General features: G+C 39.5%; 1 protein-coding gene across 2 annotated transcripts in view; it reads left to right on the forward strand.

The window, feature by feature from the left end:
- Positions 1-830: 830 nt before the first annotated feature.
- Positions 831-27,291, forward strand: part of fhod1 (formin homology 2 domain containing 1) — a 59,015-nt gene continuing 32,554 nt past the window's right edge. For both annotated transcript variants that reach the window (XM_074667083.1, XM_074667084.1), the window contains exons 1-3: positions 831-1,123; positions 10,085-10,191; positions 16,695-16,759. In XM_074667083.1, the coding sequence (XP_074523184.1) occupies positions 959-1,123; positions 10,085-10,191; positions 16,695-16,759 (337 nt within the window). In that variant the 5' untranslated portion in view covers positions 831-958. The remainder of the gene's footprint in view (positions 1,124-10,084; positions 10,192-16,694; positions 16,760-27,291) is intronic.

Genomic DNA, 27,291 nt, shown 5'->3' on the forward strand with positions numbered 1-27,291 from the left:
TGCTTCCCCCACCAAGTGTCTTTTGGAGTGGTTGCATTTCTTAAAGAAGAATCAATAAATGAAGATTAAAAGATAAGGATGATTACACAACATGGTCGTGAAAAATAGTTGGGTGTACCTTTAAAGAACAAAATGCCACACCTTCATGCATCACCAGTAGGTGTGCATTGGTGATTGATGAATAGTTTTTGACCTGATTTAGCCGTTTCCTGAAGTAAATAATGATTGATTACATCACTACATTTACCCAGGAGATCAAATTTGGTGGAAAAAAGCTCAGAAGCTACTTGTAGGAGGAATGTTAATACTTTTTTGTTCAAAACTAGGACTAAAGGTATAAAATGTAATTTTAAATTTGAGAGATAAATAAAGAAATCATGGGTTATAGGATGAATTTGCCACTGACGTCTTCTTCAAATGCTCAAATAAAAGAAAATTTATTGATCAAAACGGTCTTTGGAATTTTAATAAAATGTTGTTGTTTCTTCTGTCAGCATTAATGTAGCTTCTTAAGTCTCATTAAGTAATTTTTTGATTTATGCATACATGATTTTTTTTTTTTTTTGGAACTGGGAAATCGATTAAGAGACTAAAATGTAATATATAAACAATACAAAAGACACTTAACTAATTATAAGAAAATTTAGTGAATTAAATTGATTTTTTTTTATTTAAAGTGCTGTCAGCTTTATCTTCTAGTAAACACGGGTAAAATCTAAGATATCTGGAGGTAACACATCTGGAATTCTTTTAAAAACAGAATTGATTTCTGGAGCTCTTATTTTGAAAGGTAAAAGCGGATGCACTTACACGAATTTGAACTAGCTTTGAAAGCTTCTGAGACCGAGCAGCAGGACCCGGTCCCGATGTCTTCATTTGAAACTCCCCTCCGGACCAAGACGCATCTCCGGGAGTCACACTGACACTTTAACCGCAGAAGTGTTGCGGTCTCGCCGTCATGGCTACTGTTGTTTGCCGGGTCCAGTACCTGGAGGACACGGATCCCTTTATATGCACAAACTTCCCGGAGCCTCGGAGACCTCCCACGGTCAATGTGGAGGAGAACCTGCCGCTCAGTGAGCAGATCGCCGGGATACACAAGCTGCTGGAGGCGCCTCTGAAGGTGGGTGTCTACCTGAGCTTCAGCACTCACATGTTTGGTTGTTTTCAAACTTCTGTTAACTTTAAAACAGCTGCAGGAGACATTTGAAGCCTTTAACTGCTGTAAAAGTTCAAAAAGAAAACAATCTAGTGCTTTAAAATAAAGTTAAAAGATCAACAATTGTAAGAAACAACAATTCAATCTAAACCTCTTTTAGAAATTGGGGTTTTTGATCTCTCCCCTAATACAGCTGGATCATAAAAAGTCATAACAACAGTTTTATCATCACACAGTTTGAGATACATGAAGTTACACAAATAAAACTAACAATACCCCCTTTAGTTGCTGCCAGTCCCTTAATTATTAGAGCAAATGCTTGAGTCTTGTACATATGTTGATCTCACACTGTAAAAATGCCACTTTCTTACAAGGAATTTGGTTTGTGGTTATTTTTAGCTCCTGTATCATAACCATGAGAACTTCTGGTCCACTAAGGAATCACTGGACATTTAAAGGTCTGGAGCACTTGTTCCAGTCAACCAAATATCTGTGTATATCTTTATTAGAATGGCAAATGAGAGGATCATTAACTGTGGGGAGGACCCTGAACCTATCACTGTCTGTCACTGGTGGCTTTGCAAGTCAGTGATGCATTCACTGACTCACTTTGGAGTCATGATGATAGATTCCAGTTTGAGGGAGGATCAGGTTGCCAGACAGGCATGAAAACATCATCAGCTGTGGGATGGACTATGATCGCTGATGAGTTGTAATGACTTGGATTATCTATAAGGTCTTTCTATCTCTGATTTTAGTCTACTTTAGTTCAGCTCGGGAAGAGTCCATTTTTGAGAGAATAACTGGGTTTTGTCTCATTTTAAGCTCAGAAAACTGTCATGATTTGGTTGTTTTTTTTTCCAATAAATCATTTATTTCAGAACCTGGCAGCATTGCTTTCCTGAAAAGTAAATGAATTAGTATTGAAATAAATTCTTATAAATTGTTTTGACCTAAATATTGACCATTTAATGCACTGGCAGCTTTACTTTGTGTCTGTTGTTAAGAAATAAGCTTGGGCATACGCTAAATAAAGACAGGAACAGGACCTTACAAATTATCCTTACAGATCTTTTCCTTAATTAATAAAAAAATAAAAAAAAAGCCAACACACTCGGTGATGTAAATGATTCACTTAAGTTCGGTTTTCTTGAGCATCAAAACAAGCACATGTAGTCGCCCACCATAAGGCCCACCATGACTTTAGACTCCCTAAATTTGGCTGTGCAGTTTCTGTCATCCACATCTCTATTTTGACTTGTTACATCATGATCAGGATATTTTGAGTTTTTCAGCCAGCCTCTATTGGTCAGCCATGGAACTGCAGGTCTTTTTTCACCTCTGTGTTCACACACCAGCAATTTTTGACCGAAAAAAAGCTGCTTGGGGTCAATGCGGTCAAATGTATACAAAGGAAGCAATAGTATAGTTGTTGATGTTTTTAAGAACAGTCTCTGGAGGGATTCTGAAACACTCGGCTCCAAAGGACGGGGACTGGAGGTGCAGATTGGAGGACCTGAGACCTGCTTGACCAACATCGATAAAAAACTCAACTTGACTATAACTTGGTCTTCATGACTTGAGACTTGACTCAGACTTGAGACTTGACTTGAAAGGACTTGATTTCTTTAATTTAAATATTTGCATTTTTATTTCATTAGACTTTGTTAGAAATTATGTCGTATTTTGAAACGTGATCCAGGGATTTTACAGTGCAGTGCACTGACTTAAGCCCCATTTCCACCAAGCAGACTGGTTCGGTTCGTCTCGGTACGGTGCACATTTTTTGGCGTTTCCAGGACAGTTCCTCAAATAGCTGAGATGAGCCGTCCCACAACCTCCTGGCTGAAAGACTTGGAGGATGAAGTGCTGCATGTCTTCCAGCCATGCTCTTTGTTTACTGTGTCACATTTTTCTTCCTGTTGGATTTATTAGTGGGGTACATTGTGTCGTGCTGCTATGGCGTCACGATATTATTTAACAGTTGCGGCTTTCGGGATCCGGCTTACACCCTACCTACCACAAGAGGGCACAGTTTGCTGTGGAAACGCAAATGGGATAAGGCTTGACTGTACCAAACCGAGCCAAACTGTACTGAACCCAACCGGACTGCTTGGTGTAAATGCGGCTTAACAGCAGTCAACACAGGAGCAGCAGCCATGGAGGCGGCTAGACCAAGAATGATTCAATTTGGGTTCAAGGATGATGTTGCCGATGGTGGTATGAAAAAGAAAACAGCGGTATTTAAGATATGCAGATCAAAAATCAGTTACACAACTTCCACCACATCCAACTTCATCTGTCACTGCAAAACCCCCAAAGAAAGGAAAGCTACGAGAATGTGTCTTTTAGCTAGCTGTTACAGCTGCTAGAAAGCTAATGTTTGCTAACACTAACATAGCCTAAACAAGCTACCTTGTGTGTCTTCTTGATGAAATGCACAGTTTGTGTCTTTAGGTGACATTTTGTCATCAGATGGGTAAAACATTGACTGGAAAGGTGACATTTGCTAACATGAATGCTAATGTAGCTTTTTAAACTAAGTTTAAGTTTAGTATATGCATGGATACACTTAGACAGACTGATTTGTGGTTGATGCTGAAATCAAACTCATCTTGTGTATCACTGTCTTTACTGTTTGGAAAGTGGAAACTGGGGCTGATCATCAGATTTTTGTATGACTTGATTTGTGATATGCTTGGCCTGAGCAATGACTTGACTTGACTTGCTTGATTCTCACCGCAGTGACTTGAGACTTGCTTGTGACTTGCACATGAGTGACTTGCTCCCACCTCTACTCCACTCTAAAAATTGGACAAAATCCTCATAAGATTTCATCCAAGAGATCTTCACCAAACTTGAAAATCTTCACATAGCTAGTTCATGATGCATTGTTGCAGGGGTGGGCCTCAAACACCAAGATCTGTCCATAGAGGGCCAACCAATCAGAGTGAAGGGGGTTTATGGAACAAGGAGCCTTAAAGAGACAGCAGCTGAAAGGGACAGAGTAAAGACTAGAAAATATGACAATACCCCCTCCTCAAGCTTTTTGTACCCATTTGTAAATATAAACCCAAAACAAACAAAAGTAGCGCCCAAGTATAAAGTCATTTAACGATTTATATTTCATAATGTGAGCTGTAGCTGTTCAGAAAAAGGAGAATGAGCTCTGTGGGTCAGTTTCCTGTTCGCTGGGTGACTAATGATGCGTCTGTTTTTGTCCTGAGAGCAGTTTTCCAAACAGGAAGAGAACACGGCTACATGCTTCAGAGGCTAACTCAGTCAGTTACGTATCAGTCATATTTCTTTGTGCTGCTCATTCCTCAGTTATCACAGAGGTTAAAGTACACTGACCGAGATACAAGCAGCTGCTCTACTTTCTGAGGAGATGATTAATCGAAAAAAAAATCCATCCAAGCTCTGTGTTTTTAAATTTTAGTGAATAAATATACTTTTTCCACTTGTCAGACTGTTAAAACCTTATCTAGCACTGAAATGATGTGGCTTTTATTTGTTCTGCTGCTCTGATCTGTTTGGAAATCAAACTCTATAACTTCCTTGTTAGTTCCATGAAGGAGACTGAAATCTGCTCCAGTCTGCAGCGAGGCGTTCAGAGCCCCGCTGGAATCTCTGGGATCAGATAAAGTACAGAGCGCCGGTCCCTCTAGATTACATTCCTCCACTGACCCTCTAATTGTTCCCATCATGCCCTGGGACTCGACCTGCGAGATGAAATCCAATTATCAGATCTGACCGTGTGGAGACTTGCTTCAGCAGCATGAAGCCAAATATTTAATGAAGTCTTCCTCAGTGTTTCTGGGTATTTAAAGGTAGTTTTCTGCCCCTTCCTCCAGCGTTAATGTGGGCCGTGCAGACTGATTGTGGAGGAAAAGGGTGGGACCTGTAAACAGGAGATAAGCTGGATGGAGGGATGGATGGACGGATGTAATACAGAAACAGCTCGGTGATGATAAGAAGAGCAGCCTTTTCCTTCCGCTAATGTGAAGACAGCAGCTGCAGAAAAAACAACCTTGTGAAGGTTTTTTTTTTTATCGTATACCCTCATTGTTCTCTGGTCTAAAACAAAGATATGTTTAGCCTAGCTCAGCACAAAGGCTGTCTGCTTCATTCATTGGTTGTGGATGTTTTTAAACCCATAAAACTCAACAAATAGCAGCCCAAGGATACCCTTTAAACCCCTGATTTTTAAAAAAGAACTTCATCCAATTTCTACAAGTCACTTTGCCTAGAAAAATCCAAACATTACCAAAATACTTCTTTCATTTAATTTAACCATTAGGAAGTTGGAATGGACTTGCAAGTTTAATTCTTTTTGTGATGGAGCCCAAAACTGAAAATACTGAATGAACTAAAATGCTGTTAAACTGTCCCAGACCCCCCAAAAACACCATAATTTTTTGGTACATGTTTTTGAATAATAAATATATACCCATAAAAACACAATATGATAGAACGCACTGCAATAAACTGGTTTTATTAAGTATAATGTTTAGGGATGGGTACCTTTCACATTTGAAACGATACGGTACCAATGCCCGGTACCTGGCAATCGATACCGGTACTCAACGGTACCAGTTTTTGGTACTTTTGTGTGTTTATGTGGTAAAAAATATCAATTTGTTTAATAATTTTTTTTTTTTCAATTTAACATATTTATTCCTCAATATATAAACTTGGAATGCTGTGTTCATCTCCAGCATGGAAAATCGCCTACTCTTCCACTCAAAAGATGCATTTAGGTACCTAAACATGGTACCTTTTGACTTGAATCGGTACACGGTACTTTTGTCAGAATTCGGTCGGTACCTAAAAAAGTACCTGCCTTGGTACCCATCCCTAATAATGTTTAGCATTTACCTTGAAGATGCTGACAGAGATGGAGGAGAAAGGCTAAACTGAATAACTCAATCTGATTTACTCATTTTTGCTCTTTCCTCCACTCTTTCCTCAAGTTCACCTGCAGGTGTCATAAAAACCTGTCCAATGATCTTTGTTTCAGAATGTTCCTGAAATTAGTTAGCCAAGTGTAATTAAATAGCAGCACCCCACCCTTAGTTGCAACTTTTTCTTGGTGTTTCTTTTCAATAATGTCTGAAAGTTTCACAAAATAGCTGAAAGCACAACGCTGATGCTTTCACTGTGAGCTAACCACTTTTGTTTGAGTAAGACATGGGATGCTGGGCGTAGCTTCCGAGGCATTATAGTGTTTGCTGGGCCATCTTGGAATGGAGTAACTGAAGCTTGTATCTCGAGTTTCAGCTCTCAGCTCAAAACAAAAACTATCAGAGAGATGTATCATAAACTCTTTAGTTGGGACATTTGTACGTTGAGGTACCACTGTATATTAAAACAGGAGTCCTGCATATGTAGGCAGGATTAGGGCTGTAGCACCCTCATAGACGCCCTTAAAGGCTCAACCCATAGACTATTAAAAAAATGGACATCATCTTGCTTAGCTCAAAGTGAGGCTTGCTGCAGGATTGGTCAAAAAATCCATCTCCCCAGCCATTTCGGATGGGCTGTGGTCAAACATCGAAAAATGAATACTCCTCGTAGAAATGTATCTCACGTCTGATTGTTGTGGTGATTTGAAGATATCATTTGGCTGCCTTGTATTCAAGTCCTCTTTTTTCTGAACGGTTTCGTTTGCATTAATTATATGAGGTTAAAATGAGGTTTTAACGTTTAATGATGCTTGACAGCTGTCGTTCTTGTGTATTTTTTCGGGGATTATGAAATATGTCGGGAGGTAGAGTCAAGAAGTGATTCGACTCTTGGAAAGAAAAAAAAAAACCATATATATATATATATATATATATATATATATATATATATATATATATATATATATATATATATATATTTGTAAATATATATATATATTATTTTTGTCACCCAGCTCCACTCAGATTCTCCCAGAATCCCTCTCAGTCTCTACTGCGCAGACTCTGGCTGCTTAACTTCTGCCAATGGCTGCACCTGTGACGGGAGAATTTTAGCTTCAAAACCGTACAATGGTAAAAGGTGGAGCCACGCTGTCCACTCTACATACAGTCTATGGTCCAACCCTGCTCTATCTCTCTGACTTTTCACTCGAAAGTCAGTTGAGTCATCATTTCCAGTATGCTGACTGTCATTGTTTGGCAACAGAACGCCTCTTTAGAAACCAATGAGTGGTGTCACCCATTGCTTTATACAGACCATAGAAACTGGAGGATGTTTTTAGCATAGCATAGCTTTAAGATGCAAAGTAAAGACATCTTTTAGCCAAGCTCTGCTAACAATTTCACTTTTAAACATCTCCATATCTGCTGAACTTATCATCTAATGTTATTTCTTGTGCATTTAAAGTCCCTTATCTTCTAATCTTAATATTTTTGAATGCTAATGTAAGTTATTATATTCAAAGCAGGACCTGAGCTGGAGGTGTAGTATTTCTGCTAGCGCTAGTAATGCTTCTACAAAAGTGAAATATAAGTTTCAAGTTGAAAATGCTAACTTTTTAGCTTTTTGATGAAATTTAGTGTCAGAAGAAGAATAAAACAACTTTTTAAAGCACCTCTCATACCGAGCTGCAAAATGTTTCACATACAGTTAGAAACAGTTAAATGGTGTGACTTAAAAATGAATAAAAGGCATCAAGAAACTTGAAATATCAAGGCTCTAAAATGTTAAAAACTGGTAGCAAACCAGAAAAAGATTCAAATAAGAGCAAATAATCTCCTGAAAAATAAAAATCAAGAACACAACCTTCCTCCAGATTAAACTGTTTTTATTCTCGTCTCTGACCTCCTGAGGCGTCGATTTTCACATTTTACGGACACGAGAGCAGACACGCGCTCACCTGTGCTTTTATTAGATACACAGGGAACTCACAAAGGAAACCCTGAAGGATCTGAGCTTGTAAACAAACCTCCAGATGATCTCCACAATCAGAGCCGTAACACTGGTCCACAGGATGGAGGTGAGGTCATGAGTTGGTGCTCTGCCATCTCCGTGTTTCCAGAGGAGTCTGAGCGGGAGGAGGCGTCGCTGCAGAAGAATGCAGCTCTGCTGGTTCAGAGTCTGCTCGGCGGCTCACTTTCACCACCAGACCGGTTCATTTTCTGCCCCTCATTACAGCCCCATACCTGACTGTGAGTCATGGCTCACAGCTACAAGACGTTGGCCTGCCAGGTTATAAATAGACAGAGGAGATGCAGATCAGAGGTCCATGAATGCTGTTTACTACATGAAAAGAGAGAAATCTGAAAGAACGTAGGGTCTGCTGCAGAGGATGGCTCATGCAAAACATCCATGATGTGATGCAAAGATTAGATAATGAGGAGTTGTTGTTAAAAGTTGCAGAAAACCTGCAAACTTTTATCTAATAGTTGAATATAACGTTGAAGCTGCAGAAGGAAATCGTGTTGTTCTGGTTTAAATGATTCTTCGTCACGGTATTGATTCCCAGTCCAGAGCCCAGGCCCCTGTTAGGGATGAAGCTTTGTCTACCCTGAGTTTTTCAAAATCAGATCCTAAGGTGTTGACACAAAACATAATAACTGGGTAGGTTGTTGAACTGTGAGAGTAAAATACATGATTTTCTGACTTCTGTTGGTAAACTTTCTGAACCTCTTTAAGAGGGGTATCCTACTTTATTCTAAACAAGCTCATAAAGTACCAATGCTGGATGTTCAGACTGAGCATGTGCAGATTTTCAAACCTCTACATACTCATATGTTTTAGAAATCCCTAAATCTGTCTGTAAACTGACCAAAACACTAAAATATCACTAGATCTTCACGAAAATTGCTGAAATGATGGGGTCAGTGCATAACCGTGGGTGGGCCTCAAACACCAAAGTCTACCAATAGGCCTGTCCCTGAGAGGCCCCCAGAGGGCGGGAGTTGGGTTTGTGTTCTCGACAGAGGCTGAAATAAGTGTTTTCTAAAAAAAACAGCAAGAGAAGTATATGGATTTATTTGAGCTGTAAATTATATAAAGTTACTACAGGGGCACCAGGAGGACACTGTAAAAAGTAAATAAAGCACGATACCCCCTCTTTCAGTCAATAGGTTGTAAACATTCTGAATTTTGCTGCAAAAACAGGCATTTCAGCAAAGAACTTTTTGGAGCTAGCCTCTAGTGGACACTCAAGGAACTGCAGTTTTGGTGCCTGCAGCTTAGTTTGCACCAAAGTGGTGGATTATATCACCTTCAGAGCTCGCACTCATCTTCTGAATCAGCCGAACAATAAAAATATGTACCTAATTTTTCGTTACATAACCTGAGCCAGGGAGATGCCAAAATATTGTGTTGGCTTTTTATTGTGGTGAGCTTCCTGTTTGCTGTTGTGTCAAACATGCAGCCTCACAAAGGCTGAACTGCTGCCTGCTCAGCTGGCTCTGAATGAAACTCATACCTGAGTCGCAGGTGTGTGGCTGCAGACTATGTATGAATGGATAATCTGAGCCACACCTGTCGGCCGCACAGTCACTCTGTGGGTGTGTTTGAGACACATAATAGGACATCCAATTAGCGTAATACAAGATCACACCGACCAAAACTGAGTTATTGTTTTCCTTTCAGTGTTTCTAACGCTCTCTTTGACCTCCAGATGTCTTTGAATCTGAAGTTTGTTCCTTTTTTGAGCTTTTATTGGATGCTTCGTGCTCCAGGAGACAAACAGACATGTCGGCTTTAATATAGCGCCTCAGTTTATAAGGTGTTGACGCTTCAAAGAGGTTTATAAAATAGAGCTGACCTCATTAGACGAACAGGTTCTGTGGGTTTTGTTTGTGTATCAGTGTCACAGCAGCTGCTGCAGGATCTGTTAATACTGAGGCTGATCTGATCTCTGCCTCACTAAGATTCACTCAGACTCATGATTAAACTTTATCTCCTGATGTCTTTCTGTCTCAGCTGGAGGAATGCGCCCTGCAGCTGGCTCCCAATGGAAACTACCTGGACCTGGACTCGTCCTTGGCTGAGCAGAGAGACGAGCTGGAGAGCTTCTATGAAGACTTGGCGTAAGGACTCTTCACCTTCACTCTACCTGTCTGTGCACATGATCTGTCTCACCTGTCAGGGCTGCTCACATGTGTGTTTAGAGTCAGACTCCACCCAGTATCCATCACTGAAACTCCAACACCCAGCAGGCCGAGCGGCAAAGATTGAGAGAGGTTTAAAAAATGAGACCAAAAAGTGACTTTCAACAAGAAAAGCTTCGGAATAATTTTCTTAAAAGTTATTATTAGATCACTTAGTATTCTTCTTCAAGCTGTAATCTGTCCTCGTGTTGACACTGCAGTAACTCAGTGAGCTTAGCATGCTTGTAGTTCTTGGAAGAATCAGGAAGTGATGCAGTCATAACGCAGAGAATGCTCACACAGAGGGCCCTCCTCCTCCTCCTCACCAGGGGCAGGCTATCTTAGATAATTTACAGAGGAAACATCAGGACCACTCCACAAACTTCCAACAGTGATACCACAATGGGTGACTACAGCTAGCCAGGGACTACATCGTAGAGCAGTGTTTCTCAAAGTAGGGTCACAGGACCCCAGGGGTCGGCGAAACATGGCTTGGGGGTCCACAGAATAATTTTGAAACAATTATAAAAGTGTGTTACATCATTGAAAAAGCTTATCAACAATCTCTTGATCTGTTGGACCAGTAAAATCTAGGGATGTTCAATACCACTTTTTTTCAGACCGATATCAGTAAGAGTACTCCTTCTTGAGTACTCACCGATACCGAGTACAGATACTGTTACTACTTTTGATGCATGAAATTTAAATTAAAAGTGACAGATCAGCTTGATCAAAGATGGCTAACTCACTCTGACATTAAGTCCAAAATAAAAAAAAAACAACTCTCTCTGAGTTTTCATTTTTTTTAATGAATATCAAAAAATTAATATTAAAATTGTGAAATAAAACTAACCACTATCAGAGTTTAAGTATCAAGTACCTGACCCATATTTGCTGTGGTAGTAAACCCGAACAAGCAGCGGCAACCACCGACAAGGAGGAATTGCTCGGCGCAAGATTTTCTTGCCTTGAGTATCATCTGCTGGCATCGGCAGCCTTCATGAGTACCCATACCTTGAAAAAAGACTGGTATCGTCTTGATACCAATACCTGGTGTTGGTACTCGCCCATCCCTAGAAAAATCAGTTACTGTTACCAACAATCCCACCCAATTTAGCTTGGTGCCATGAGATGATTCCAGATTTGATTGTGACATGTTTGTCACTTCACATAGTGCACAATGATAGAAAAAAAGCTCAAAACAAAAAAACACTGCAGCCAACATTTGTCAAAGTGGTCCGTGGTCCAGAAAAGTTTTAGAACCCCAGGTGTAGAGAGAGTTTGCTTGAAATAACTGATTGACTACTAAACAACTTTGGATTTAACAAAATTACTTACTACTGTGATTGCTCCACTGAGATCAATCCAGTGAACCACTGCTGTGGAATTTTTTTTTGCCGCTGTTATTATTCACTGAGCTACTGCTCTGCTGTGTTAAATAACAAGAAACTATGGCACTATTGTGATTAATTGTGACAAACTGAGTTGCTTCAATTCATCGCGACTAACTGTTGCACTGCTGTGATCACTATTGCACTATTAGAATTCATGACAAACAACTATTGCACTTTGGGATGGGTACCTTTCACATTTGTAACGATATGGTACCGATGCCCGGTACCTGGTAATCGGTACCGGTACTCAACGATACCAATTTTTGGTACTTTTTTGGCTGTATGTGGTAAAAAATATAAATTTGTTTAATAATGAAACATATATCTTTTCAAAACAACATATTTCTTCTTCAATATATAATTTTGCTATGCTGTATTTATGTCCAGTATGGAAAATCGCCTACTCTTCCACTCCCTCACAGTCACAAGGATGCATTTAGGTACCTAAACATGGTACCTTTTGTTTTCACCTGAATGGGTACCTGGTACTTATGACAGAATTCGGCTGGTAACTATAAAAGTACCTAATTCAGTACCCATCCCTAATTGCACTGCTGTAATTAATCACAAGTAGCTATTGCACTTTTGCGATTGGTAGCGATAAACTCTGAGTTGCTTCGATTAATTGCGACTAACTGTTGCCCTGCTACGATAACTATTGCGCTATTACAATTCATGACAAACAACGATAGTGCTACTGCAATTAATTGCAAGTAACTATTGCGATTAATCACGATAAACTGTAAGTTGCTTTGATTAATTGCAACTAACTGTTGCACCATTGTGATTTCTTGTAGCTAGCTGTTGCACTATAGCATTTCATGATGATTAACTATTGTAACTTACTAATGCACTGCGTACTACACACAATATCTTGGCCATAGCACTACTGCTCTCAATCATTACTAACTACAACACTACTGCAATTAATGGTGAAATAATGTCTTTAAATAATGAAAGAGAACTAATTTCTGGTCAAGTAGTGGGTGATGGTCATGGTTGCCGCTGATGGTCAAAGCTTTTGCACAATTATGGCGCCATCTTCTGGCAAAATACCGATCCTTTAGACACATGTAGGATTTTTTGGGATAAAAATAGGTGAGTTTTGAGAAACCTCAGCAAAATCTGTTAATCAGGTTTATCCCACGGAGTATAAGAGAGTTATTTTGTAACTACAGTGAAACTGAGACTCTGCAGAGACAATGCATGAATGCAGCATGTCTGAGGCAGAATAACAGTAACCTATGTTTATCTAACAAAGGTTAGCCTGAAGTAGCTGCAAAAAAGTTAACAATGCTTCAGTTTTCACATGTAACACTTACACTACATTACAGCTTGACCCCCTTTTTGTTTGGAGGGTTAACAGTAAAGTAGTTTTTAATCCTGAATGACTCCAGAGCATCCAGCAGCTTCTCCACATTTATAACTCACATTCTGAAACATGAATCTATTTAAAAAGTCACGTTGTTCCCAGATCTTTTTTTTTCTGAGGGTGATGACTTGGTTTAAGGTTAGGGTTTGTCTCCAGGAAATAAATATGAGTCAGTGTAACCTAACCTTCTGAAGTGATGGCAACATGACTGTGTTTGTGTGTGTGAGAGTCCGTTTTAAGTGACCCTGGAAACTGTGCGTGTGTGTCTGTGTGTCTGTGTGTGTGTGTGATTTCTTCAACGACGAGAAAACTCTGAGAATACTTTCTTATTTTAGCTTCAGTCAAACTCTCCTTTCTCTGCCTCTTTCTCCCTCATTCTTTCCATATCTCCATGCTGTCGTTCTTTCCGTACCCTGATCCCAGCGGGCCACAGTGGGTCTGCTTTCGTTGGTTCAGATGGAAACGAAGCTGCTCTGGGATCAGTTCAGAGTCTTCTCCACCTGCAGGCTTTAAATCAGGAGATAACCTGAGAGGCAGTGAGATAACACAGCCTTTCAGTAAACTTAGCTTTGAAACTTTTACTCCAAAGACAGATTCAGCGTCCAGGCTTTGACTTCATTACTCTCAGAAGATTTGTTTCTCGTGCAGAAACCTGAGCTCCCTGCAGGTGGAGAGCTGGGTGGTCGTGGGGCTGAAATAATAAAGCTGATAATCCTTTTAATCTTTTATTGGTAAGGATTTTGGCATCTGTGCCTGAGTGGTGCTATTTAGACTATTTTTCTCACGGATGAACTCGTTTTGAAGCGTGATTAGACCGAGAAAATGAAAGTTTATTTTCATGCAAAAGTAGACCTGATTGTTAGCCTCAGGGACAGATTATTTAGAGCTCCCCCTGGTGATTTACTGCAGAATAAGTCAGAAATCCATCAAATAAATATTTCTCAAGTGCATGTTTTTTTTTTCATTATCATACCAATTTATGTGTAACTGTTCATTTTTTATTTTTCACTTGTCAATTCTTTACTTTAAACCAGAGCTGCTTTACCTAACGCTGACTAGCCCAAGCTATCTTAGGAGATAAATAACACTTGCCCAAGAAAACTCTGATTCAGGATTTTCTGCTTGAAGTTTTACTTAAGAAACACTAAACACAAAGAAATGTACATTACTTTTTCACAGGAGCTTCGTATTCAAGACATTCAACTTGAGATATCCTGATCCGATACACTAATCAGTATCGGTGCCCAAAATGGCTGTTTTTGGAGTATCGGATAGCATCGCATTTCATTATGTCATCAGGACCGATCGAGATTTCATGTGTTTTCAGCACCGTCACGCTTTATGGCTGCTGTAAATTGTAATTTTTTTCATCTCTTTTTCGTAATCTTTGTGTTTGGAGTGGATCATCACTTTGTATGGTTCATTGTCGGTCACGGACACCAAACTTTTTGTGGCTTCGGCGATATTTTTGACTACTTTTCTCCTGTGTTTGTCTGGAGATCCTTCATGTAACCATGGCTGCATTGTTTACATGTGAAATAAGCTGTTAGCAGCCTGTAGCATGCCAATGCTAACTGGTGTAAGGCTTGATGATTTCCCTTGAGCTGAGGAGGAGGAGGTGAGGACGACGTGCCGGTTCTCGGGTGTGAGCTGGGAGATGACAACGTGGACCTGTCCTTCCATCCATCGTTTTTGGGAACGTGGGATCCAGCTCCGGGGGATGGACGAGCTAGCCGTGCTAACCCAGCGGCATCGTGCTGTTCACGGACGTGGCTGACGGAGCTGACATCGGACGCCGGCGACACATCGGAGGAGCTTCACCTGCTGTGAGCAGACAGGATCCAGGAGACAGAGACTGAACAGACTGCTGGGGAGGCTCAGTCCTGGACCCTGTGGAGGTGGAGGCTGGCTGGGCTGGAGAGTGGTGGACGAGTGGTGGATGGGAAGTCGTCATCTAATTTCTTATGGACCTTTTTGCTCTTTCTATACTCTTTCTTACTTTTGTTTTCTTAAATGCTGCAGTGACTCCTGAATTTCCCCTCGGGGATAAATAAAGTATTTTCTATTCTATTCTATCTATTCTATTCTCTTTGGAAAGTTAAACAGCGTCTTACAACATTTGTAAAGTGAGTGTGCCTCGAGGAGGTACCAACAGGGCTCACTTAAAGACAACTAATATGATTCGTCATTTACAACGAAATCAACCAACAGAGCACAGGATTTATCAGAGAAGGGGATCGGATCGGCAAAACATACCATGAAAAAATCGAATCGCATCAGAAGTAAAAAAAATCTTTATTGGGACATCCCTACATTCAACATGTAATACATCTCTAAATGAAACCAAAAACACTGGTTTGATGCTAACTTGTATGGGAAATTGCATTGATATGCTAGTGGTTAGCATACACCAAAATAACTTGTCAAAATACTGAAAGGCAAAAGATTTCAAACAGAGGGAAAAAATAGTTATGTCCAGGGTCATGGCTGACAGAATAACTACGGCTCAAAATATTGCTGCAACCACTTTGAGGCACTAGATGGTCGACTCAGGTCAATAACATGTAACAAAACAAGACACCAACTTCAGGTGACGTGCAATTTTTTTCTTATTCTTCCTTAATTACATCAAGAAATATCCAGATCCAGTGACAGATTTCTTATTTATTTGATTATAAATAAAAATTGAATCCACTGGGGTCACTTTCTTCTGACAGACTTGTAGTGGAGCCGCCAACAAAGCAGGTTGAGAGTGGAGGTCTGCAGCTGGACCCCTCTCCGTTGAAATGATGTTGATCAGCCGTCCTTTTCATCTCTGAACTACCGATCACCTTCTCACTTTTATTTGACTGATTGCTGATTAACAGCAGCATGTCTCAGTTCCAGTGTAATCTTTATTTCTCGCCAAAGTCCTCTGTGAACAAGCAGGACACGCAACAAGACCTAAAACGTCAAACCAACCAGCATCAAAATCACACTGCATTCAAAGCATTGAAGAATAAGCCATATTACAATCCAGATCTAACATTCACACATTATTTTTCTAATGTAATTTTGTTCCTTGTGGCTTACCATATCATAGCAGCAGCAACCTCCTTCTACCACAGTGATGGAAACAATGGCACATTTCACAAAAAAACCCTCAAATAGCTTAGTTGATGGATATTTTGTGTCAAATAGAAAGGATATCCTCATTCCTTTGTTACCTGCCACCTGTGAGCACACAGGTGCAGCTAGCCAATCAGATGTCAGAGGGGAACCACATCATCAAAATAGACAGTAATTTTAAGGAGTGTGGGAATCAGCACAGATCTGAGGGTGAAAGTAAAACAAAGATGTGTGCTGCTCATTTTTTAGAGCACTCTGCGTTTTCTTTTCTTCTTCTGTGTCATTTTGCAGGACACACAGTGGCACAGCTAGTTCTTGAAATTTAGCCTAGTTTTTAATAAGAAAGTGGTTTTAATCGTTTGTTTGATGTTGAGTAAAGGGATTTGAGCTCATCACAACCTTTGTTCCTCTGCAGCTCTTTTTCTTAAAGCATCAAGACCTCAGAGTTAAGAGGAAAGCTGCACACGCACACACACACAGTGAAGTGAAACTGTCACGGTGGATCCTCTTTCTTTGTTTCTGTGGTTTCTCTTCAGCTCTGAATCTTTCTCTCGTTCTTTTTTCCACAGCAAAGGGAAGAAGCCCATCCTGATCCTGAGGACTCAGCTCTCCGTCCGCGTTCACTCCATCCTGGGTAATTATCTCCTCCATCTCCTCTTCTTTCTCTCCTTCTGTCTTTCCATGGCTCCGTCCTCTCCTGCAGCAGACGAGTGATGACTCAGGGGAAACTCTCACCACAGTGACGTGTTGCTATGAGGCAGCTGGGAGGATTTCCTCTCCAGGTCTCAGTTTTTACACCAGGCAGAGATGACAAAGTTTTCACTTCTCTCTTTGAAATACGCCTCAGGTTTTTGCTCCTGGCTCTACAGTTATGAGTTAATCTTGGCCTAACTGATTTTCTGAGCTGAGAATCAGCTGACTCCTTTGCTTCCTCTCCTCTTTGTCTTCATACGGTGCTGTGAACATGAGACCATCATGCTAATGATGTGTGTTGTTTCATCTAAAAGGATTTTTGTGAGTTGAAAAGAAAGATCTTGTCTGTTGTAGCTCCAGTGAGGAACTTTTGGTTAGTATTGCTTTTGGTGGACAAACTGGTACCTTTTTATTTCTTAGCTCTTCACATGTGCTTGTGTTGGAGGTATTTCTTTAGGGAAACTTATCCTGCTGTCTTCAAAAGTTGTATCTCAGCTTTAAGCTTTTGAAAATGTAAACAGAGACTGTCTAAAGGCAGCGTGAACTTCATTTCTTCTAATTTCATTGAACACAGTAGTTCAAGACATTAAGAAAATAGAAATAATATATCCTGTTTATCGTGATACTATTCACTTTTTTGCTCAAAAACAAATCCGTCCATTCTGAAGCCAAAGAAAACGTCTGGCAGCAGGTTAACCTAGCTTAGCCAGAAGATGAGAAGATTTTCTTCTATTATTTCAACACTAAACAACATCTGGGATTAAGCTAGTGCCGATTTCTTTGATATATTTCTGTCAACTTAAATCAAAAATGGTTAAAATTAAAGTTAGAATCATGACATTTAATGCTTTAAAACCAAACAGGCGCTTCTATTTGATAAGTGCTCTTTAAATTACCGTAACTCCCCAACGATTTGAGCTAGCAAGAAAATTCAAACAGCTCCTTAAAGAAGGAAACTTAAGGTTTTTTTTTAGCTTCATCTGGATATCCATATTTATATCTCAATATATAACTTTGTAATGCTGTGTTCATGTCTAGCATGGAAAATTACCGACTCTTCCACTCCCTGATAGACACAAGGACTATGTACCTAAATATGGTACCTTTTAACTGTTTTTCCACCAAGCAGACTGGTTTGGTTCGTCTCGGTACAGTGCGCATTTTGTGGCGTTTCCACTGACTTACCTGGGACAGATCCCCAAATTACCGACACGAGTTGTTCCACTTTTTGAGACCCTTTCGTATGTGTGTCAAACTGAACCGATCCGCTCTCAGAGGGTGGAGCAACACACTGCAGACGGTTGATTGGTCAAAAGAATCGTCACTTACCCCGACAGCGGCTGCATTTCTCCTGGCAGCACACAGACTTCTCTAAAACAAAGCTTGATTGCACTTTGTATCAAAGAGCTACATGCCAATCAAAGAGAGGACGAAATGCTGCATGTCTTCCATCTGTGCTCTTTGTTTACTGTGTCGCGATTTTCTTCTTCTTCGTTGGATTTATTAGCAGGATAAACTGTGTCACGCTGCTGCGGCGTCATGCTATTATTTGACAGATGCAGCTTTCGGCGTCCGGCTTACACTCCGCCTCCCACGAGAGGTCACAGTTTGCTGTGGAAACGCAAACAGGATCAGGCTTAACTGTACTAAACTGTGCCAAACCGTACTGAACCAAACCAGACTGCTTGGTGGAAACACGGCTTTTGTTCTTACATGAATCGGTACCCAGTACTACAGATGGAATTTAGTCGGTACCTATAAAAGTACCCAATTCGGTACTCGTCCCGAGTTAACGGGTCTAGATCTGTTCATGTTTTGGAAAGTGTCCTGAGGTAATGTTTGTTAGGATTTGGTGCCATATAAATAAAGATTGATTGATTGATTGATTGATTGATTGATTGATTGATTGAATGATTCTAATTACCATTACTCTTCTACTGATTGGGCAGGAGAAAAAAATGTTCCAGTAGGGATGAGATTTTCCCAGGCATTGTCTCAGACTCTTTTCAGGAAAAAGTAAAAATAGGAGAAAAAAAAGGCCAGGTGGCCTGATGGATACTTGGATTATAAAAAAGCTATAAATAATGAATTTCTGCATCTTTTTATTATAAAATCCCCTCAGCAGCAGTAAGATCTTTAAACAGCTGCTGTAAAGTTTCTTGACAATCACTTCATCAGTTCATTGTCTTACTTTTGCAGCTCACAGATCTCTGTTAATTTTTGAAAACACCTACTTCTCTCTTTTCCTTTTTTTTATAATTTGTTTGTGTCTGAACCTGTTTTCTACTTTGCATTATTGCCTGAGACAAACTCTTGGGTCCATTTAAGTGAATAAGATCTAAAGCTTACTTATCCAATACAGTCTAATGTAAGATAAGATGGTTAATCTAAAAACATTTAAAAAAAAAATCTGTGTCAACAATAAATTAATTATCTACTTTTTGACACTTTCAGTAAAGAAAAGTAAAATTACAAGTTATAAAATCCTAAAACACCAATATACAGAGTTCAGGTGATCATCATTCTATTATCAGTTATACTGATGTGAGTCTTTGTAAACAAACAAATAATAGATAAATTAAAGGGAAAACTGTTTACTTCTTGATAGGTTTTCTTTTTATGCAGTAAAGTTGCAGAAAATATGGGCAAAAAAAATCTATTTTGTTTTCTTTTGTGACAGTAATGCAGTAAAAGAAAGCCCCCTTTTTTGTTTGGTATTAATAAATTGTCAATTTAATCCATAAAGTACCACATAGCGCAGTACAGTGCTTTGTTTTGATTTTTCTCCTCTTTAATTTATGTATAGTCACCATGTTTACTGTCATAGTCAGTGTTTGTTTTGGCCTCTGCAGGCCTCCATGGAGCAAATCAAACTGTTAATCATCATGAGGAGAATTCATAATTTGTTTCTGTTGTTCTGCCTTCAGCGACTCATTCATCGTGACATCTCTGATTTTATTAGGAAACAGATTTTTGAGTCATGGGATGAGTTTGTCACAGCTTGAAACAAACGCTACATTCATCAGTTATCAGAAATCTTCAGAGCAAGGACAGAGGCTCTGTGGGTCTGTCAGCTGTTCTGTGGTTTCATATTGTCACGTCATCATGCAGCATTTTTAAATTTTAGATCTGTGAACAAACAGCGACCAGACTCCTTCTGATGTGGTCTCTGACGTCTGGGCACAAACAGACAAGCTGATACTGTTGGATTCTGAGTTTGTGGAGCCGGTCCCTGACTTTGCATGCAGACTCTGTATTATCATGTCATTGTGGCTGCACAGGCCGACGCGTGCCCGCTGAAATCTGAAACGCTGCAGTTGTCTCGGCGGCTCGCTCTGTATTATGTTGGCCGGTGTGACGGGCTGCTGCATTCAGGTGCTGTCAGGATAAATTTAGATTCTGTAAACACTTTTGTTAGCAGGAGAGCAGGAGTGTAGCAACAGGCTGATGCACACACAGATCTACCTCACACTCTTATTGTGAAGGAGCCACAGTGTGGAGCTGGCCCTGCCCTCCTCTCCTCAGAGTCAGCAGACCTCAGATCAGCTCTTATCTCCTCCGGTGCCGCTGCCTGTCATTGTGTTGTTTTGTTTGTCTGTTTCCAGCTTTTCTGTTTCCTGGTTGCTGTTTTGATCCCAGCTGACCAAAGCTCCAGCCTGGTTTCAGGGTTTTTATTTTCAGCATCTGCCTTTTTCAAGCGCTCTCTGTTCCTGTTCACAGTGACTCCACTCACAGCTTGAAGCCTGCAGGCTCCACTTAGTCACAAAAAACAATGCATGACAGTTTTCTTTATTTCTTCCTTTCTGGGGAGGGCAGCCGGTTTGGGGATAAGGAGACTTTTTGTTGGGTTTTGCCTTGAGCTATTACAATCTGAGCTTTCCTCTGAGTTATAACCATAGATAGTTAAGTTTATTTAAGATGAGCAATCAATGCTTTCTTATACAGCATGTGCAGGTTACCTGATGAACTTTGGAGTACTATAGGGAGTGCTGTCCATTCTAATGCTATTGTCCATTTGACTGTGGATGGACAAAACTTAAGCTTATGTTGATTTTCTTTATACTTTGAGCAGAATCAAAAAACAGCTTTTGGATTTATTATAGATTTAGGAAGAGGAGGGTTAGTGTAATTAAAACACAGTCTTTACTCATCACACTTTATGTCTAAATCAAAGTGAAAATGACAAATAATTATCAATATACATGTATTACATGTACCTAATCATATGGTTTTGTTATCAAAGTAGGAAAACTTAAAGAATAGTCTCACCTTAGAGCTGTGGTCTGGGTCAGTGCTGCAAGAACTACTCCTAAATTCAGTTTTTTGAGGTTTAATCAATATAACTCCTAACAATACTGTCAATAATGACATGAATTGAATTATCATGCAACTCTTTCCTTTTTATTTGTTAAGCCGTCATCCACTCGATTTTGAATTTGTTACACCCAGGGGATAGTGCAGCTTTTGCAGCCACTGAAAAATGCTTAATCTGTGCAGTGAAACAAAAATACTCTGTCAGAGCATTACAGCCTGTGCTGCAGAGTCTACAGCGTCCCTCTGTTCTGGTGCCCTTTTGTGCACATTTCAAATGAACTGTTATGCATTTATTCAGAGCAATGATTCAAAAATGTACCCTACCCCAGGTTAAGGTTGGGTACATTTAAAGAGGCTATCATAAGACCTGTTTTGATAAAACTGTAGTGACACCTTTTGGTCTGGAGTTGCGTGCACACTGTCGTGAAGCTGTGACTCTTACCAAGGCGTGTGTTTGTTTTGGAAATGAAAAGAGATTAGATCTTCTTTTTAACTGTAATTTTATTTGTTCAAGACAACTTTTACCAAATACAACTGGGGTTGGGTACCTTTCGCATTTGAAACGATACAGTACCGATGCCTGGTACCTGGCAATCGGTATCAGTGCTGAACAGTACCAATTTTTGGTACTTTTTTGTGTTAATGTGGTAAAAAATATCAATTTGTTTGATAATAGAACCAAACAATTTTGTCAATTTAACATATTTTTTTCTTCAATATATAACCTTGTATCGCTGTGTTCATGTGCAGCATGGAAAATTGCCTACTCTTCCACTTCCTCACAGTCACAATGATGCCTTTAGGTCCCTAAACATGGTATCTTATGGTTTTACTTGAATTGGTACCCGGTACTTTTGACAGAATTTGGTCGGTACCTATAAAAGTACCCAACCCGGTACGCATCCCTAAATACAACACAAAGATATTTATCAACAGTTACATAGCGCTACAGTTCAAAATGTGTCAACAAGCAAACTATGTCAGTTTGTACTGTAGTTTAGTAGCTGGCTAAATACAGTGCTCCTGGCAACAGTGCATTTCATTGCATTTTTTTTTATTTTCATCATTCATTGTTTCGACCATTTGTTCTGAAAATACAACATGTTAAGTGCCACAGTCGTCGGCTTCTCAAATTTCCGATTGTACTGTCCAAACCTTGTGTGGCAGCTGCAACTTCGGCATGATTATGTCATGATTCATGTTTACCTGGTGGTTTGCGCCTGTTGTAAAGCTATCTAAAAAACTTTGAGGCTCTTCCCTGACTTCATGGCTGACAGAGCTCTGAAATGCCTTTTCCTTTTTGCAACAACCTGCTTGTATAAATCTGTTTTTTTTTTATTTTGTTAGTAATTTCCTGTTTTTAACAAATTTAATCTTGAAAAGTGATTAAAAGTTAGAAAATATATTCTTAAAGTTGACATTTCTTTACATATTTTGAAAAGTTGTCTGTTTTCTACACTCTTCATTTTATTGATAGACTTTCAAGTTTGAACAGACCACTGCAGAATAACTGCTGACTGTGGGTTGGGATGAAAATTATCACGAACAGCATAGCCCATGTTTTAGCCTTTAGCTCGTGCTCTATCGCTCTCCCATTTATCTTTCTTCTGCTTCTCTGTCTTTTTCTGTCTGACAGTTAGGCTCCAGTGTCCACCATCACTACAAAATTAGTCACAGAAATCAATTTCAACAGAGAAAACAGCTGACAAGTAAACTGCATGAAGCTCTAAAACCTTATCAAAGTGTTTGCGTTGGAATACCATGAGCACAGTTTGCCTCTGTCATTTATGTTTAATGCTTTTTTTTTTGCATTATTTTTATCCTCGGCTGAATTTGGAGCAATATGGCGTCAGAGTCTCCATTGGGAATAATAAAGATCCATCTTTGTTTTGCTGTAATCTCATATTTTTTTCATACACTGCAGACTCACTGTTAATGAGTTGAAGTCAGTCATGCTTTCTGTGGAGACAGTAGTTAATGAATTTCACTGTTAAAGGAGAAACTTGACTCAACATAAGACGACACTGAAGCTGTAACAGCAGCAGGTTATTCGGGGCTCTGTGGGGGGACTCAGCTCTCTGAATGTGTCCCTGTTATTACTCCCACAGATTGTAGCTCTGAACAGAAACATCAGACATGAACAGATGAGTCTGCAGCTTAATACAGAACAGGTTGAGACCTGCAGCGCTGCTTTGTTCACGCTCTCTGTGTTCGCTTCAGATCAGGATACTGAGTTTGATGGAAACATCCTGTTTACCCCTGTGTGAGTGTGTGAGTGTGTGTGAGTGTGTGCTGTCTGAGAGGAGATGATCATTAAAGTCTGTCCTCATGAGGAAACCGTACAGGGTGACTAAAAGCTGCAGGTTCATCCCCAGAGGAGCTGAAATGTGTCATCAAGTGTTGAGAAATCATCACATTCACCTTTCCTGGGAAACTCTAAACTTTCCCAGAGTTCCTGCTGTCAGAGCGCTCACTCCTCCCCCCTTGTATCCTCACCCTCCTTCACCCTCCTCTCTGCCTGGCATCACCCCGCCCTTCCTTCTCCTCCAAAAAGGGGCTTTCCCAGCCTGCTTCCTCCTTCTAGTCGTTGCAAAGTCGTGCTGCTTTTAGGGTTAAACAGGCAGCACATTGTGTCGTCAGGAGTGTGACACAAAGCTGAGACATTCATCTTCCTCCTGTTTCTGCCTGTTCACATTCTGTGCAGGCAGACGCGTGTTTTCATTTGACTGATGGGACAGAGAAGCAGGGACACACGTTGGAGAGTTTAAAATGTTTCTTTCAGTCACCCAGCTCTACTCTCCTGGATTTTGCTGCATTTACACGTTTTGCAGAGACAAGCACACAGGGTTACATATCTAAATCAACGTGCATGAAAGAACACACCATGCTTTTGTCAAATATGACCTCCAGGGATCTGAACATGTTGCATGGTGACATCTTGTGTGTACAACAGTGATTAATGGTTCACCACAGAGTTTTATTGTTTTCTTTAAACTACATAAACAAAAGCGTCACATATCTTGCATCAGGAAAGCTAATAAGATTAAAAAAATGAGAGAATAAGGAAACAATAAGGATAAAAAATAATATTTTGTGACTTTTTTTTTTTTACATCATTCAGGGAAGACATTAAATTACACATTTTAAGAAGAAAAGATGTTCAGATTTAAACGTATGTCTCATGTCAGCATTCTGTGCACATGATAAGCTGTGAGGTGAAGTTTTATTGTTTAGCTCCATTTGTTCAGACAAGATAGCGTTCTTTGAACACCAAATAAAGCAGCATACAAATGTCAGTTTTTTTCTGTGATCAGGTGTCAGAAACAATACTGTAGGAGCAAATTATGAATTGGGTTGTTTTCATTTTTGTTTGCTCAATCACGGGTGGGGTTCTGTATAAGGGTGGAACCTTGTTGATGGGACAAGTGTGTGTTAACCCAGAAAAGGTTCAACAGTTTTTAGACCGCTGTGTGCAGCGGCAGCATGGTGCTGCAGGAGGATGAAGAGACATTCTGTAATTGTATCAGACAAGCTGAATGTTTGTTATGCAAAATGAATTAACTGATTGTTGAGAAAAGCAAAGAAAGCACAGAGTTTCATTCATCAAGAAGGAGCACCAAATATAAGGGATGCACCAATCCAACTTTTTTGGTCCTGATACTGATGCCGATACCTAGGCTTTGGGTATCGCCCAATACCAATCTTGATCTGATATCAGTGTTAAATGATAACCTGTATGCCCTACTGTGGGATAAGACTGGTAATGTTTTGAGTAAAAGACAAAAATTAGTACATATGGAATTACTGAAGTTAATATTGATTTAAACTTTAAGTGTTTAAATGTTAGACAGCAGTTTGGTTAAAAAATGCTTCAGAATTTACAGAAATGACTATTTGATTGTAAAATTTTATACCTTGTAGTCTAGTTTTAGTGTCAAGTTTGCCGCCGATACAATTTTAAGGGGCTGGATCTGGGCTGATGCCCGATTTCAGGATTGGATTGGTCTCTAGCAAATAGCAATGCGTCAATTAATTCCAGGTGTAGCGCCTCAGTGGCTTAAGAATTGGCTTGGCCTCTACAAATACTAGAGGTGTCCCAGTCCGATATTGATATTGGACATCGGTCCGATATCAGCAAAAAAACAAGTATCGGTATCGAATCAGAATGCATCTAAAATCTCCGATATAAGCAGTTTCTGTTACCCATTGGTTAATAATAAATGGGTCAGTTTTTCCTCATACCTACTGTTGCTGACTGCTGTTCTTTGTTTGAATAATATCACTTAATCAAGCCTTTTCTAACATGACAGACATACTACAAAATATGTAATAAAAGTATGCATGTTTAATGCTGATATCGTATCAGATTAATATCGGTATCGGCCAATAGTCAATGCTGCAGTATCGGTATCATATCGGAAGTGAAAATGTAATATCGGGACATCCCTAACAAATACTTTAACATGGAGTCAGCTCTTATCAAGTTTTGACCGTGGCATAGCAGCCGGTGTTTTGTGGTTAATAGTGACCTAGCTAACTGAAGACTCTCAGCTGAACATGGCAGTGATGGTCAGCAGGCGGTCACCAATTAACAGGGTCACACTTTACTTTAAAACACCAGTGACGTCTGCGGCTGTCCAACCTCAGTTAACCAGGTTTGACCACAACAAGCAATATAAACTGCTCATATACTAAATCCAGTTTTTTATTTTGTGTATTTAATGGAAAAGTTTGTTTGGGGCAGAAGTTATGACTGAAATAATAATAAATAACAAGTGAACCTATAAATTATGATTCACAGAAACAGACTTTATATTCAAAGTAAAACTAGGTTACATCATCAAACTCTTAGCCAGTCTTATCAGTAATCTTAAAATATGATACTGTTGATGTCCTGATGTGTTTGATCGATTCATTTAAAAAATACAAGTTGAAATATGGAGATAAAAAAATTCTGCCTGACAGCAATAAAGTACAACACTTGATAAAACCTGTCACCCTTGATTCCACTTTCCAACAATTATTGACCATAATTATTTTGTTAAAAGACTAATTTTTTTTTTTTTTTTTTTTTTTACTAAAACTAGACTAAAACCTTTTTGAGTTTTCCTCGGCTAAAACTGGACTAAAACTCAGTCACATTCTCATCCAGAAGACTGAGACTAAAACTAGGACGGTCACCAAAAACAATACTGGTCCTGATTGGGATTCTTGGTTAGAAGACAACTCATTCTTAAGAAAGAAAAGTTTTGTAAAAGTTAAAACGCTTCCAGAAACTGAGACGGGTGGATTTACCTGGAAGACGTGGGATCAGTGTTTATCTTATTATCTGGAAGACGTGGAGAGAAAAGTGTGTCAGGGGGGACGTCAGGTTACCTGATGATTCATGTTTCTTCACGTCCTGAACTCACCTCTATAACAATGCCTGAAGTCATGGTGCGTTCAGGGGCTCTTCCTTTACCTCGTAAAATCAGACACATGTGATTAAGCAACAGTAGGATGTGATAAATAAAAGCTGTCACAAAGAGAAGAAAGGCTTCTCTCCTGAGTCATTGTGCGTATGAAAGCTGACCTTCGAACAATACTTAACTGTTTACAGAGCAGCTGCAAGACGACGTTTAATATTTTGACAAGATCATAACATCATGCAAACTTTTTATTATTTGATTTGATTAAACTAATTTATTTGTAATAGATGTCTACTTACTTAGACATAAAAAATATGGTGTAAACTAAGTGATGTATTCATTATTAATTAGATTAAATTATTAAATGTGGGATAATAACGTAGGACTTTGTGAAGAAGTAGCAGTCATGACACCAGATTTTTACTCTCTAAATTCAAATTGGTCGCCCCCCCCCCCCCCCAAAAAAAAAAAAAAGTGTCTTGTTATTTAAAAACAATTTTGGGACTGGATCTAAAAATAAATCTCTCTCAGGGTATTAAAATAAGAGGAGAAGATATTTTATAAGTTCCTGTTTGACATTATTCTTTTAATCAAGCCGTGTTCACAGTTTGAGTCTGACTCAACTCAAGAGACAAGCTGCGTCCAGACTGGCTGCTGTAACTCACTGATGCTGCATCCTGTGTGTGTGTGATGACATCAGTTATCAGTGTTTCCTTCCATGTTTTGTTGCTGCTGACGCTTTGTTGTTGTT

This window comes from Halichoeres trimaculatus, unplaced genomic scaffold (genome assembly GCF_033239565.1).
Source record: "Halichoeres trimaculatus isolate MK-OKI-2021-1 unplaced genomic scaffold, fHalTri1.1 fHalTri1_scaffold_3, whole genome shotgun sequence".
NCBI classification, from domain to species: domain Eukaryota; kingdom Metazoa; phylum Chordata; class Actinopteri; order Labriformes; family Labridae; genus Halichoeres; species Halichoeres trimaculatus.